The 12,426-nt window shown below is 35.3% G+C and overlaps 3 protein-coding genes and 1 long non-coding RNA gene across 8 annotated transcripts in view; 1 reads left to right on the forward strand and 3 right to left on the reverse strand.

Moving 5' to 3' along the window:
- The window catches only part of LOC109536157 (zinc finger protein 761), a 7,195-nt gene extending 2,755 nt beyond the window's left edge, over positions 1-4,440 (reverse strand). The window contains exon 1 of one of the 5 annotated variants that reach the window (XM_048669138.1): positions 4,330-4,440. Coding sequence is in view for 1 of the 5 variants with exons in the window: in XM_019902248.2 (XP_019757807.1) it covers positions 2,151-2,164 (14 nt within the window). In the remaining 4 variants the exon portion in view is untranslated. Of the gene's footprint in view, positions 1-1,636; positions 1,944-2,150; positions 2,470-3,081; positions 3,257-4,329 lie in introns of those variants that run through there. The other 4 variants (XM_048669139.1, XM_019902248.2, XM_048669137.1 and 1 more) reach the window with 4 other exon arrangements.
- LOC109536114 (coatomer subunit delta) lies at positions 3,409-9,051 on the forward strand. Its single transcript, XM_019902197.2, has 10 exons — positions 3,409-3,564; positions 3,643-3,682; positions 6,506-6,729; positions 6,793-6,972; positions 7,039-7,250; positions 7,303-7,449; positions 7,509-7,719; positions 7,784-7,998; positions 8,053-8,257; positions 8,793-9,051. Exons 1-10 carry the CDS (start codon positions 3,562-3,564, stop codon positions 8,880-8,882), a joined length of 1,527 nt encoding a protein of 508 aa, XP_019757756.1. The 5' UTR covers positions 3,409-3,561; the 3' UTR covers positions 8,883-9,051.
- On the reverse strand, positions 8,312-8,807 carry LOC109536116. The gene is made up of 2 exons (XR_002171799.2): positions 8,745-8,807; positions 8,312-8,664 (listed from the first exon to the last, which is right to left on the reverse strand). It is a non-coding gene; the product is annotated as an uncharacterized LOC109536116 (long non-coding RNA).
- On the reverse strand, positions 8,960-12,387 carry LOC109536115 (nurim homolog). Its single transcript, XM_019902198.2, has 5 exons — positions 12,137-12,387; positions 11,909-12,081; positions 9,856-10,023; positions 9,671-9,804; positions 8,960-9,607 (listed from the first exon to the last, which is right to left on the reverse strand). The coding sequence occupies exons 1-5, from the start codon at positions 12,264-12,266 to the stop codon at positions 9,469-9,471; spliced, it is 744 nt and encodes a 247-aa protein (XP_019757757.1). The 5' UTR covers positions 12,267-12,387; the 3' UTR covers positions 8,960-9,468.
- Positions 12,388-12,426: the final 39 nt, after the last annotated feature.

Raw genomic sequence — 12,426 nt, forward strand, 5'->3', positions numbered from 1 at the left:
TTTTGTCTGGTAAGTTGTAATTGTATATGTCATGGCAGTATATACTGTAGAGAAAGGGCGAGAGCGGGGAAAAAGAAAAGGAGAGTGTGTTGTCAAGTTCTTTACGGTGTATAGTAGATATGGTGGTGTGTGGAGTTTGTATAGTTTGTATAGCAAGCCCCTATGCCAGACACTATCAAAAGCCTTGTTGATGTCCATGAGTAGACATGCCGACTTTCCGTCAGTTAGGTGAGTTGTTTGTATGTTGTTGGTCAAATAAATAGCGGATAAATAGTCAAGTGAGAATTTTAATAGTAAACTTCTAAATTAAATTTTCTATCAAATTGTTATTTCCCATAAGTTTTGAATAAAATTTTAAACAGTTACAGTATCTACAGTGTAGACCCATTTTGGGGCGATGATACATACAGTTACGTGCACAGTTCGTTAGAAAACGTTATAGAATCATGAAACTTTGAACATAGTGATTCGTTGATGAGTACAAATATTTTAACTGATGGTATATTTTTGTCCTCGAAGCAGCGCAATCCTATAGTTCTGCTTCTAGGGCCATTATTTACCATCAATTAAAATATTTGCACTCTTCAACGATACACCATGTATAATGTTACAAAATATTTATTTGCAACGTTTAAATAACGTCTAGCGCAACGCTTCAGTAACATTTCAACGAAACGTTTCTGCAATGTTTCAGCGAAACGTGTCTGAGGGCGGACATTTGCAGTTACATAAACATTTCTGAAACATATAATGCAGGTAACTCAAACGTTTCGAAACGAAAAATTGTTTAGCGGGGAACAACAACATTTTTCAGATGAAATTGATATGTATTGTGTAGAATCAGTGTTACCAAAAAATATGTCACCACTTTTATGGTGGAAAAATAATGAACAAAAATATCCGAAACTTTCAAAGTATGCGAATTTTTTTTTTATGCATTCCAGCTACTTCAGTTTCCTCCGAAAGAGCGTTTTCTACGGCTGGGAATATAGTAACGGCAAAAAGGGCATGCCTAAAAGCTGAAAATGTAAAGAAAATATGTTTTCTTAATTCCAATATTTAACAATTTCTTTCGGTCCTTATTTTTAAAATAATAGAAAACAATTTAAAGTTTTCACTTTAATACGTAGGTACTGTACCTACTTATAACTCAATGTTATTTTATTTCGATTAGAAAATGCTTTAGTTTTTTAGAACTGTCTAGTAAGTTTAATCCAGATATTGACGTTGATTATTTTTTTGCAATATAAACATTTTGATAAAATCGTTATATTTATTAATTTATTTTTATTTAATTATGTTATGACCTTTTCGTAGTTATCAGACTATGAAGGCTTTCACGGCCGGTTAAATCACATTTAGGAATGTGTTCCGCGCTTTGAAGCCGTGGTCTATGAAAATTTCTTCCTGACGTTTCGTCCACAACTGCGGTGGACATTATCAAAGGCGATGAGGCCAGTCTTAGTCGGAAAGCACGGGAGATCACTTCGCCCACTGCCTCATCGCCTTTGATAATGTCCACCGCAGTTGTGGACGAAACGTCAGGAAGAAATTTCCATAGACCACGGCTTCAAAGCCCGGAAAACATTCCTAAATGTGCTTTTCGTAGTTGTACTCTAGACAATATAATACATACATTTTCAACTAATAGAAGCCACTCTCAGTACCTTTCAAAATGCCTTTGGTTGAAAAATGTCAAGATATGTCAACAAAGATAGCAAAGGAGACATTTTTTCTACGATTTTAGCAGGTAACTTAAAAAAGTGCCGATCGTTTGTAATTAATTGTAAAACCGCGCAAAAGTTGATGGCGCGAGTCACCATAACACACGTAATTTTATGTTCATTTGCAGGAGGGTAAATGATTTATCTTCATTTGCTTGCAAATATATGAGTATTTGTTTAAATGCTTGTAGAATATGAATAATTTATTTTATAAAAGTATGCAAAGTGCATATAAAGATATTTGCACCTTGCGAGTTTAATAACTTTGGTGTAGTCGAGTATTCGAATATTCGTGTAGGTATTCGAATATTCGAATAATCGAACATTGGAGTTATGACTAGACATAAATATTCGCTTCTTGAATATTGAAATACTCGAATACCCGAATTATTAGCATACATTATTCAAAAAAAATGCAAAACTGACCTCTTTCTGCGCATGCTTCAACGTTAATGAGAGACGATAGATGGGCGAGACGACCTAACCTAAGATCCACCACAATGTTGATCTGAATATATAAGCCTTGGGTGAAGGTGCACGTTATATCTGGCGGATTTGGGCGTTCTTTTCAATTTTCCCTTAAAGTACACATAAATAAAGCATATTCAAGGAGAAAAAAATCGCGGATGGTCGATAGAATCACACTAGAAAACATTTACAAACTGTAATAAAATCTCTATATTGTGTCAATATTTACGCCATATTTTGTGCAATGTTGCCAGACTGCACAAAATGGTTATAAGTAAATGGAATAGTATACTTTCGTGTGAGTGCTGTAGTTTGGGTTAGCACAGATTACTCTCTGTACTCACTATTAATACAGCACCAGAGACAAGTCTCTGACAGCACTTGTCTTCATATATGGTTCTATGGTCAGTCTTTATCTATGGGTTCAATCACAAAATATCTTTGAGTTGCAAAATCCACTTGAACATGACGCTGCTTTTTTCGAAGTTTCTCAAGAACATTTAGAGCCAGAGAATTCGTTTTGGTATCGTTGGATAGAGAATTGAATGGGGGGGGCCCCCATGACCCCCCCCCCCCTGGATCCGCATTTGGGACCCGGCATTAGTGAAGATACTGTTGTAAAACAAAAGTTTCTTGAAGATACAATTCAGTTATTTTGATATAACTTGGGCAAATACAACAATTTACTGGACGAATATGAGCTTCTAAATGTTGAAAAATTGGACAATTTGTGCAAACGTACATAATAGATAAAGCAATGAGGCTTTGAACGCTATATGCCAATGCGATGATGAAGTTTTAATTAAAATAATAATTAATATTAAAAATTGAAGCAAAATCATGAGCTCGTTTTTTTACATTTTTTAAATAATTTTTAGTTATAATTTACCTTTTCAAAATTTAGGGAAAACTAGGGAGTTTTTAGGTGTCCATCTGGGATTTGAATTTAACCGATCTGGCATCACCGGTCAAAGAGGCTCATTAGTTTACGTTTTGCAACGCGCCCATCGCCAGCTGAATTTGCTACGATAATTTTTTTCCATAGTTATACAATTTCATCGTAAACTTGGCTTTGACTTTTGAAGTCCCCTTATAAAAATAACATTTAATTTTTCTTTGGGTTGATGCACCTGCTATATTAATTGACACAATACAGGACAGCCAGGTTGTATCTTTCGTTTTTTCCACATACTAGACAAAGATAAAAAAGGCAACGAGGCTGACATGTGACATGTCACTAAATTAAAGAATATTGCAAATTTTGGAAGACGTCAACCAGTCAACGTCATCCAATTTTCCATTTTAGTTTAGGTGTAATGTTTTCTTTCAGAAAATATTGTAAATAAGTGTAACACGACAAGCCGTTAAAATGGTAAGTTTCTAAGCTTGTTTGCTGCTTTTCAAGGAACCGATCGGTCAACTATAAAGTGAATATGTTTCTATTTTTCAGGTTCTCATAGCTGCAGCAGTCTGCACTAAGGCAGGCAAAGGTAAGTTCATCTAGGAATATTTCAAGCAATATGTGCCTGTTATCTTACTTAGAATATTGCCACTGGTTGTTTTTTATGAGAATCATTAATTGAAAGTCCATACAAAAGCAAAGGTCAGAGGCCATGTTATTGGGGCGCCTACTATACAACAAAATTCGTTCTTGTATAATGTAAAAAAATACACAGTATTAGTTTTGGCCCATTGAGACACTGCTTTGCAAAAAAAAAAAAAAACTTTGCAACAACATGCTATTTTTCTCCGTTTTTTAGGCTACACTTTTAGTAATATCGAATACACATTTGAACATAATTAGAGGAAAACAGCATTTAAATTGACCCAGATTTTAGCATATTGAGAGATAGTGAGTTAACTTCAGCTGCACTGTATAGAAGTGACTTTTTAATTACTATTATTATTATTATACTACCGAATATTTTTAAAATACTCGATTTTACAGTGGCAAAATGGCAAGTAATGATTGGAAACTGAGAACAGATTCCTGGGACAAAAGTTTGAAAACTAGTTTAAATGGGAATGAATCCCAAAGTTGTTATTAATCTCTTAACGTTTCAATGTTGGAATACCAAAGAAGATTTTTATTTATTATCACAGGAATTAGATTAAATAATGAAATTCTCGTCATTACCTTCTTCAGTCATAGTTCATCTTTGAATTCCAAATCAGTCAGTAAGATATCAAAATTGATTTTACTCCAAAATTAGGCACTAGCAAAGTTGCAAAGAGGACCTTTCTTCTCAATAAAGCTTAAAAAATCCGTCTAAAAATTGAAAAAAAACCATCGGTGTAAATAAGTGAGAATCGTTTTTACCTGTTACTAACGAAGCATAAAAGAGTGATTGTTTTAATAGAATTTAATCGTTTTATCTTGCCCAAAAAATGATAAATTTCTTCAATGCAAACATATTTTACCAGATTTTTGCATAGATATTTTTTACTCAGAAAGAAGCATGGTGAACAAATAAACACGTCTCTAGTTTTGGCCAGTGTTTGGCAATTTTATCATCTTGAATTTTTAAAGTAAATATCAATACCCTGTAAATCCGTAACAAAGCATCATTTACGTAGCACAACATGTTGAAATACGTGGATAAATTAATCCTCGTTTCTAATTACTTAAAATTTAAAAAACATGTAAATATTAAATGACTTTCCAACTCATTTGTGAAATTTGAAATTACAATATTGTATGTACTTGAAACAGTGTAAAAACTTCATCATTGTCGTTCCTATTTTTTTTTGAAACGCTTACTGCCTTAGTCGTAAGATAGAAGACTTTTGATCATACATACATACGTGTATCGATTTCTTTGAATTCATCGGCGCTACATGCTAATGCAGTTAGTTCTGTTATGGTCGTTTCTTTGACATCGGATTCTACAATCTCGCTACAAATCGCTTTCATCTTCCTCTATTGTCATTATTTTGTGAAAAGCTTTTTTGAAAGTCATTTCTTTCACTCCACTTCATGCATTTGCCACTGGAAAAATTGCGTCTTTGATCGTGAACGATTTCCAAAACTTTATTAGATCAACTTCGTCCAACAAGTTAATCATAAGTTATTTTCGGTAGAGGCGTTTTATTGTCTCAATAACACCTTGTTCTCTTGATCATCCATTGGTCTCTTCAGGCTGCCTCATTGAGATGAAAACGAGCATTATCCAGAAGAAGTGCCTTTTGGGGCAACTTTTTCTTCTTCACATAAGACTTTACTTTAGGAAAGAACTTTTTATGAAACCAATCTTGACAGATATCGCAAGTTGTCCAAGCAGCTGGCTGGTTGTAATAGTGAATGGGGGTGCGGTTCACATGTTTTAAGCATAATGATGCAACACTTCCACCGTTGTCCCGTTTGTTTAAAATGTCTAGTTTTTTTTTAAATCGTTAAAACATTTCTCTTCCGTTTAATACTGTTGCCATTTTAAAAATAAACATGCATTGAGAACGTAGCAGTGTAGGAACTCGTCCCTAGCACGGAACTGAACCTGAAAAACTCACACATTCGCCGTAATCGGCAACGGCAGATGAAAGGACGAGATTCCCCGAGCGATGGACAGTTTTGCAAAAAAAATTACGTTTACAAAAAAATTGACGGGGTCGAGATTTTTCCACAAAACAATCCGCTGAATTTTAAATAAATTTAAACTTCCGTGACTCGTATGTTATCAGATAGGTCATTCCGTAATTTAATTTAACACAAAAAGCCTGAATAACTTTTGAAGCAAAATAAGTTGACAACAAATAACTTGTTTAGAAATCTGCTCCACAATGAGTACACTTACCACTATTTCAACTTATTTGCTATTATGTTTATTTGTATATTAATATATTTATTTAAACTTCAATTCCGTTCAATTTATTTATTTTTTTGTATGTTTTTTTTTGTCTGCTAAGTTTAATAGTAGGAATTTCACAACGAATAATTTCATTGATAAGCAAATTAATGCACGTGAAACTTTAGAGGACCAATTGGAAACTTGTTTTCATAAAAAAATCGAATATTCAAAAATGTTAATCGCAACTAGTAAAAGAAGCTTTTTTCGGTTAATAGTTATAATATAATAGTAATATAGCCGAAACGTTGGTACGAGAAAAGTAGTGTTTAAGTAGTGTAGTGTGTAATTTGTTTACCGCTTTTAACCAATTACCATCACGATCACTAACACACGACATCAGTTGATGAGAACCTTACTTTTCAAATGCAAAAATAAATCGCAAAGGACTTCATATGATTTTTGTTGGATAAAAATACTTAATCTTAGTATTGAACTGAACGGTGAGTTCTTAAACGTCTGTTATTGCAGCCATTGTATCGCGACAATTTGTTGAAATGACAAAAGCTCGCATAGAAGGTCTTTTAGCGGCTTTCCCCAAACTGATCCCAACTGGAACTCAGCACACTTTTGTGGAGACCGATTCTGTGCGCTACGTCTATCAGCCGTTGGAACGCCTTTATATGCTTCTCATTACGACTAGAGCCAGTAATATTTTGGAAGATCTGGAAACTCTGCGCTTGTTCGCCAGAGTTGTAAGTTGCCTATTTCGTTACAACGATTAATCGAAAACATTTCATGGCTTTTTCATTTTACAGATTCCGGAATACTGCAGGTCACTAGAGGAAAACGAGATCATTGAAAATGCCTTTAACTTAATTTTTGCTTTTGACGAAATTGTAGCCCTAGGGTATAGGGAAAGTGTTAATTTATCTCAAATTCGCACCTTTGTTGAGATGGACTCTCACGAAGAAAAAGTGTACCAAGCTGTCCGCCAGGTAACTATTGATTCTGTTTATTATAAAGAGCTGCTAATTTTCAACTGATTTTATTTTGGCCACTAGACTCAAGAACGCGAAGCAAAGTTGAAGATGCGCGAAAAAGCGAAAGAACTTCAACGTCAAAAGTTAGAGCAAGTGAAGAAGGGCATCAAGGCTAACTTTGGAAGCAGTGGCGGTTTTGGATCCACCTCAAATAACTCTTATACTCCTACCGCGTCTGTGGACGTAGTTAGTGTAGCTAATGATGTAAAACCTCCTTCACACGTGGTTACACAGTGAGTTAATTTTCTCTTGAATTTTCATTGGTTAAAAATCCCATTTTAACAGAAAACGGGGCATGAAATTGGGAAGCAAAGGAAAGGACGTTGAATCGTTTGTCGATCAGCTGAAGTCTGAAGGAGAGAAAGTAATCGCGCCAGCCAACAACATACAGTCAGCATTGAAGACGCCAACAATAAAGTCAGACGTGGATGAGTAAGTGATAATAAAATCCCGCTTAAGCACATAAAATATATTTCTGGTCCATATTCTAGCGTCCATCTGCGATTAGAAGAGAAGCTGATAGTGCGTCTGGGTAGGGACGGCGGTGTTCAACAATTTGAGGTTCTGGGGCTTGTAACTCTGCATATTGGCAACGAAAAGTGGGGCAGGATAAGAGTTCAGTTAGAAAACAAAGATACCAGGGGCGTTCAACTGCAGACTCACCCTCAGGTGGATAAAGAATTGTTCAAGCTACATTCCCAGGTATACCAAATACTAATTAAATAAAAAATAATTTTAACGCAATGGAACTCACTTGTGTGTTTAGATTGGGTTGAAGCAGGCCGCAAAACCCTTCCCGCTTCATTCCGATGTGGGCGTTTTGAAATGGCGTCTCCAAAGCACCGAAGAGTCTTACGTGCCTTTGCTAATCAATTGCTGGCCTTCTGAAGCCGGCGATGGCAGTTGCGACGTTAACATTGAGTATGAATTAACTCACACTAATTTGGAACTTGCCGATGTGAACATTGCCATCCCTCTTCCGTGAGTTCTAGACTCACTAATCTCTTTATGTTGGTTGCAACTGTTCTTTTGCAGCATCGGATGTTCTCCTTCAGTTGGCGAATGTGACGGCACATACGTGCACGAGAGCAGGAAAAATCAGTTAGTTTGGAGTTTGCCATTCATAGACGGCAGCAATAAAACAGGATCAGTAGAATTTAATGCACCAAAGGCCATCCCAAGTGACTTTTTCCCGTTGACTGTTGCGTTCACCTCGAAAACATCATACGCTAGTATTAAGGTAAGAGGAAGTTAACTGAAAATAAGATTTAACGTTGTCAATTCAAAATCTTCATATTAGCGAGAAACTTTATTGAATTATTCCTCCTTCCGAATCGATTCTGCAATTTGCTGTTGTTAAAAATTCGTTGATCGTGGGTTGCACCATGCTTCTACCTGCTTCAAACTCCCAGTTGAAATCTCAAACAAACCACGTCTTCGGGTTGAGTCAATCTCAACCGTTGGTTAACCGTACATTATAATACCCGCCCTTATTGTAGTAACTTTCTTAATTTTGGGGCCAATGGTGTCAATCGCATTCTTATCAGTAATTCCAAGTGTACGAAACATTATTAATTTGCTTAACTATCAAGGGAAATTGAATGATGTTTTGAGATACGCATAGAAATTGAGACTTTTTCAGACATCCTGTAAATGAAAAACATTTTTCAAACTGTTCGTTGTCTTGTTCAAAGAATATTTTTAAACTAGAAAATGGACTTGCATACCGTTGAGTCTCTAGTCAACACTTTTCACTAAGCGAAACTATATTTCAGATTGTAGATGTTCTGTTAGTGGATGATGATTCTCCCGTGAAGCATTCAGTGGACGCCGTCTTGTATCCCGAAAAGTATGAAATAGTGTAAGTGCAGAATTATTCTAGCTTTTAATTGAAATACATTATTAATAACTATAGGTCACTTTGTATAAATGTTTACTAAAATTTTTCGTTATACATATATTTGAAATGTTACTTTTGTATACAAAATAAGCAAGTTTTGATTTTATTTCTCCTATTAAAGTATTACGAAATCATTTCGTTCTTGTTATTTGAGTGGAATAGTTGTTCCCACATTTAACCTTATATTTAAAGTTCCAGTTATTAGGTCCTAACAAACAAGATTTGAAAATCACAATCGGGGGTTGCTTTTGTTGGATAACAATAAATCAAATCAAATAATTACAATTAATTTTTAAGCATGCACATTATATTCTAGGTGTTAATACTTTTTATTACTCCGTCATTTTTGCCCATACTTATCCAATATAATAAACGTTAGTAAGTTGACCTTACAATTAACAATAAACGAAAATTATTAATTTTCCCTTGAAAATAAATTAGAAGCATCAACCGTTGAATAAAATTACGACGTTTTGTACTTTGAACTCACTAAAATAACTACTGTCCGTGGTATTATCCATCAATTCCGCTTTTAAAACATTCCATTCTCGCTAATTGACTTTAAGCCTTTTTAATTCATGGTACTTCTTTTGGTACATATACTTCTGATAGTTGTAATCTTGTACATCTGTATTCCATGCCATGTACATATAAAGTGTTAGGATTGTTGCGAGTAAAACTCTATCTATGCTGAAATTTGAACAATTCCATAGGGATTGGATTGGATTGGATTAAGTAAGTTAAAACACTTACGTCATTACTGGTGATAACCAGAACACTAATAAAAAGCCAAGAAAACTTGGATGTCTCATATGGGCGGTTAGCTTTTGCAGACGATATGATTTCATCATGATTGGTTCAGGTAGATTCATCAGCTTATAGTAGACCTGAACGCTAAATATTTAACGAACGGGTTTGCTAAACAACTAGATATTCACCTGTTTTAAACCAAGTAATTCGGGCACATCCGTGCATATGTTGGCTACATAAATAATAATCCACGCTATAACATGGATTCCAGTGAAAGCATATCTCAATTGCTTGTTACTGGGGTTGATATTCCATAAGATGTGATGGGATGTTGGTTGCCAGTACTTTATGACGGTCTACGTAAATTTGGTTAAATATACAAACAATTAGGTTTTGATGGTTTCTAGTCATTTGATTTAGAAAAAAAACCTAATGGGTATGAATGAATATTGTTTAATTTACAGTTGTTGTTGCCCGGGGGTTACTAGTCCCCTGCCGGACGCCCCTCAAGTGGCGGATAGAGGAAAACTAGCAAAGCAGCGTCTGACTCGAAGTGCGCGGCTGCAAACAGCGGCGCCCCCACAGGACGAATAGCCCACAATCTCCTACTTACATATCAGTCAGGGCCAAGGAGTATGGGGCAAATTTTACAAGAAACAAAACAAACAACACTAAAAGTTCCATCGTATAATGTAAGAAGACTTCCATCTAAAGAAAAACTTATAGAGATTAAAACGGAACTGGAAAACATAAAGCGGGGCATAGTAGGAATACCACCAACCAGGAAACCATAAGTAGTAAACATTTTTTACGTAATTTTGAACACTCGTAAATTTTTTGAAATATTCACAACAAAAAGTGGAAAGTAAAAAAAATATAGTTTATTGAGTAGATGACACGGATGAGTTCAACCCTTTAGCATTAACGGATAAATCTGAACTTTTGAACAATAATACCACTGGCCATAGGTAATAAATGTGCCAAATTTGAAAACAATATGATAAACAACAAAAAAGTTAAATTTAAGTCTAACTTCAACGCCCTGTACATCCGTTACTATTGAGTTTTCGCAAAAGTGCTAGAGGAACTTGTCACACCCATTTTTCTGTAAATTTGCCTCGTTACAGCCTGTATATAAACATGCAACAACGACTGTAAGACGTAAAACTACGCAAGAAATGGATAAGAAACGAGGGAAACGCCAAGAAGATACTTTATCACCAAAACTATTCACAGCGGTTATACTATACGGTTTTAAGACTAAATTGGGATAACAAAGGTATTAAAATAGATGGAGAAAAACTAAATAATCTACGATACGCGGATGATATAGTGTTGACGGATGATCTAAGTGAAGCACGAGATATGCTGCAACAACTCCAGAATGAAATGGAAGCGGTTGGTCTGAAGCTGAATTATATCAAAACTAAGGCAATGACAAACCAAGTACCACAGGAAATATATGCATACATAGAGGGAGAATAATATGTAGAAAAGTATACCTATCTGGGACACGAATTAAAAATCAGCAAGGACAACCAAACTTGAACTTTTAAGGCGCATAAACCTCGGATGGGCCGCAACGGCAAATTGAGACACATATTTAAGAACAAAATTCTAAGTCTAAAAAAGAAGACTTAACACGTGTATCCTACCGGTTCTCATATATGGGGTAGAAACCCAAACGCTCACTAAGGCTTCAGCAAGAAAATTGAGTGTCACACAAAGAAAGATGGAAAGATCTCTAAAGAAAAGGTCATCTAAAAGAAAGACACCTGAAAAGATCTTAGTCGAAATGGAGGTGGGCCGGTCATGTAGCACGACAAACAGATCGCAGATGGACCAGAATTCCTAAAATGGAGGCCATGGTCAGACAAACGAAATCCGGGAAGACCAGATGATTTGAAAAAGATCAACACCAACTGGATTCCAGCGGCACAGGAACTATAAACTTGGAAGAAACTTGAGGAGGCCTATGTCCGACAGCGGACGCAATGGCTGGATAATGATGATGATGATTACACTGGGGCACACAAAGATAATTGATATCAAAGCCAAAACGGTAGATTAAAAATCCAATTTGAGTTAAAAATGAAGCTGTTGTAGACCCATGCCAGATATAATCAGTGATAAGTTCCTATAACTAATTCTATGGCATAATTCAGTTATTTTTAGATTATTTGACCCATTTAGAATTCCTGCAGTTTCGTAGAATATTAATGTGAATAAAATTGACCTTACCCAAAGAACGGCGGCAGTTGCCGTAATGTAAATACTTCTTGTAATATCATAGAGCCCCAATGTGTGCACAGCCCTTCTGAAAGTTCGCGAAGCCATTGCAGAGTGTTGTAGTACAAACAACGACAAAAGGAGCATATCGGTGAATAAGGCACCGAATAAATTGATCCAGGGATCTGAATTTGATTGATTTTAAGTTAAAATTATGTATAATTACAGCAAATTCCTTACCATCTTTGCCTCGAACTACAGGCTTTGAATATGAAATAAAGTAAGCGAATTCTAAAATGATGTAAAACACAGAAACAAAACTAAACAATGCAAACAACAGTTTGATCAGATCAAAAAGTCTTCGAAACATTGTAAAACCTTAGTTTTTACTGCTTGCTGATAAATGATGAAAATAAACAGAATTTACTAAATGTTATGTTATCATAATTTGGTTCTGATCATGACAGCAGATGACAGATTAGAAATTAATTTGAGGTTGATAATTTATGTAGATAATGCCAGAAAGAAGA

The sequence above is a fragment of the Dendroctonus ponderosae genome, unplaced genomic scaffold (assembly GCF_020466585.1).
Source record: "Dendroctonus ponderosae isolate FM_Combo_2020 unplaced genomic scaffold, Dpon_F_20191213v2 Dpon_F_20191213_8, whole genome shotgun sequence".
Taxonomy (NCBI): domain Eukaryota; kingdom Metazoa; phylum Arthropoda; class Insecta; order Coleoptera; family Curculionidae; genus Dendroctonus; species Dendroctonus ponderosae.

Excerpts from the sequence above, each read along its gene's own strand:
- LOC109536114 (XM_019902197.2), top strand. Across the intron at positions 3,683-6,505 it reads CTGCACTAAGGCAGGCAAAG|CCATTGTATCGCGACAATTT; the intron begins GTAAGTTCATCT and ends CTGTTATTGCAG. Across the intron at positions 8,258-8,792 it reads CATCATACGCTAGTATTAAG|ATTGTAGATGTTCTGTTAGT; the intron begins GTAAGAGGAAGT and ends ACTATATTTCAG.
- LOC109536115 (XM_019902198.2), bottom strand. The coding sequence starts at position 12,266 with ATGTTTCGAAGACTTTTTGATCTGATCAAACTGTTGTTTGCATTGTTT. Across the intron at positions 10,024-11,908 it reads CAACTGCCGCCGTTCTTTGG|ACCGTCATAAAGTACTGGCA; the intron begins GTAAGGTCAATT and ends AAATTTACGTAG. Across the intron at positions 9,608-9,670 it reads TGGTTATCACCAGTAATGAC|CATAGATAGAGTTTTACTCG; the intron begins GTAAGTGTTTTA and ends TTCAAATTTCAG.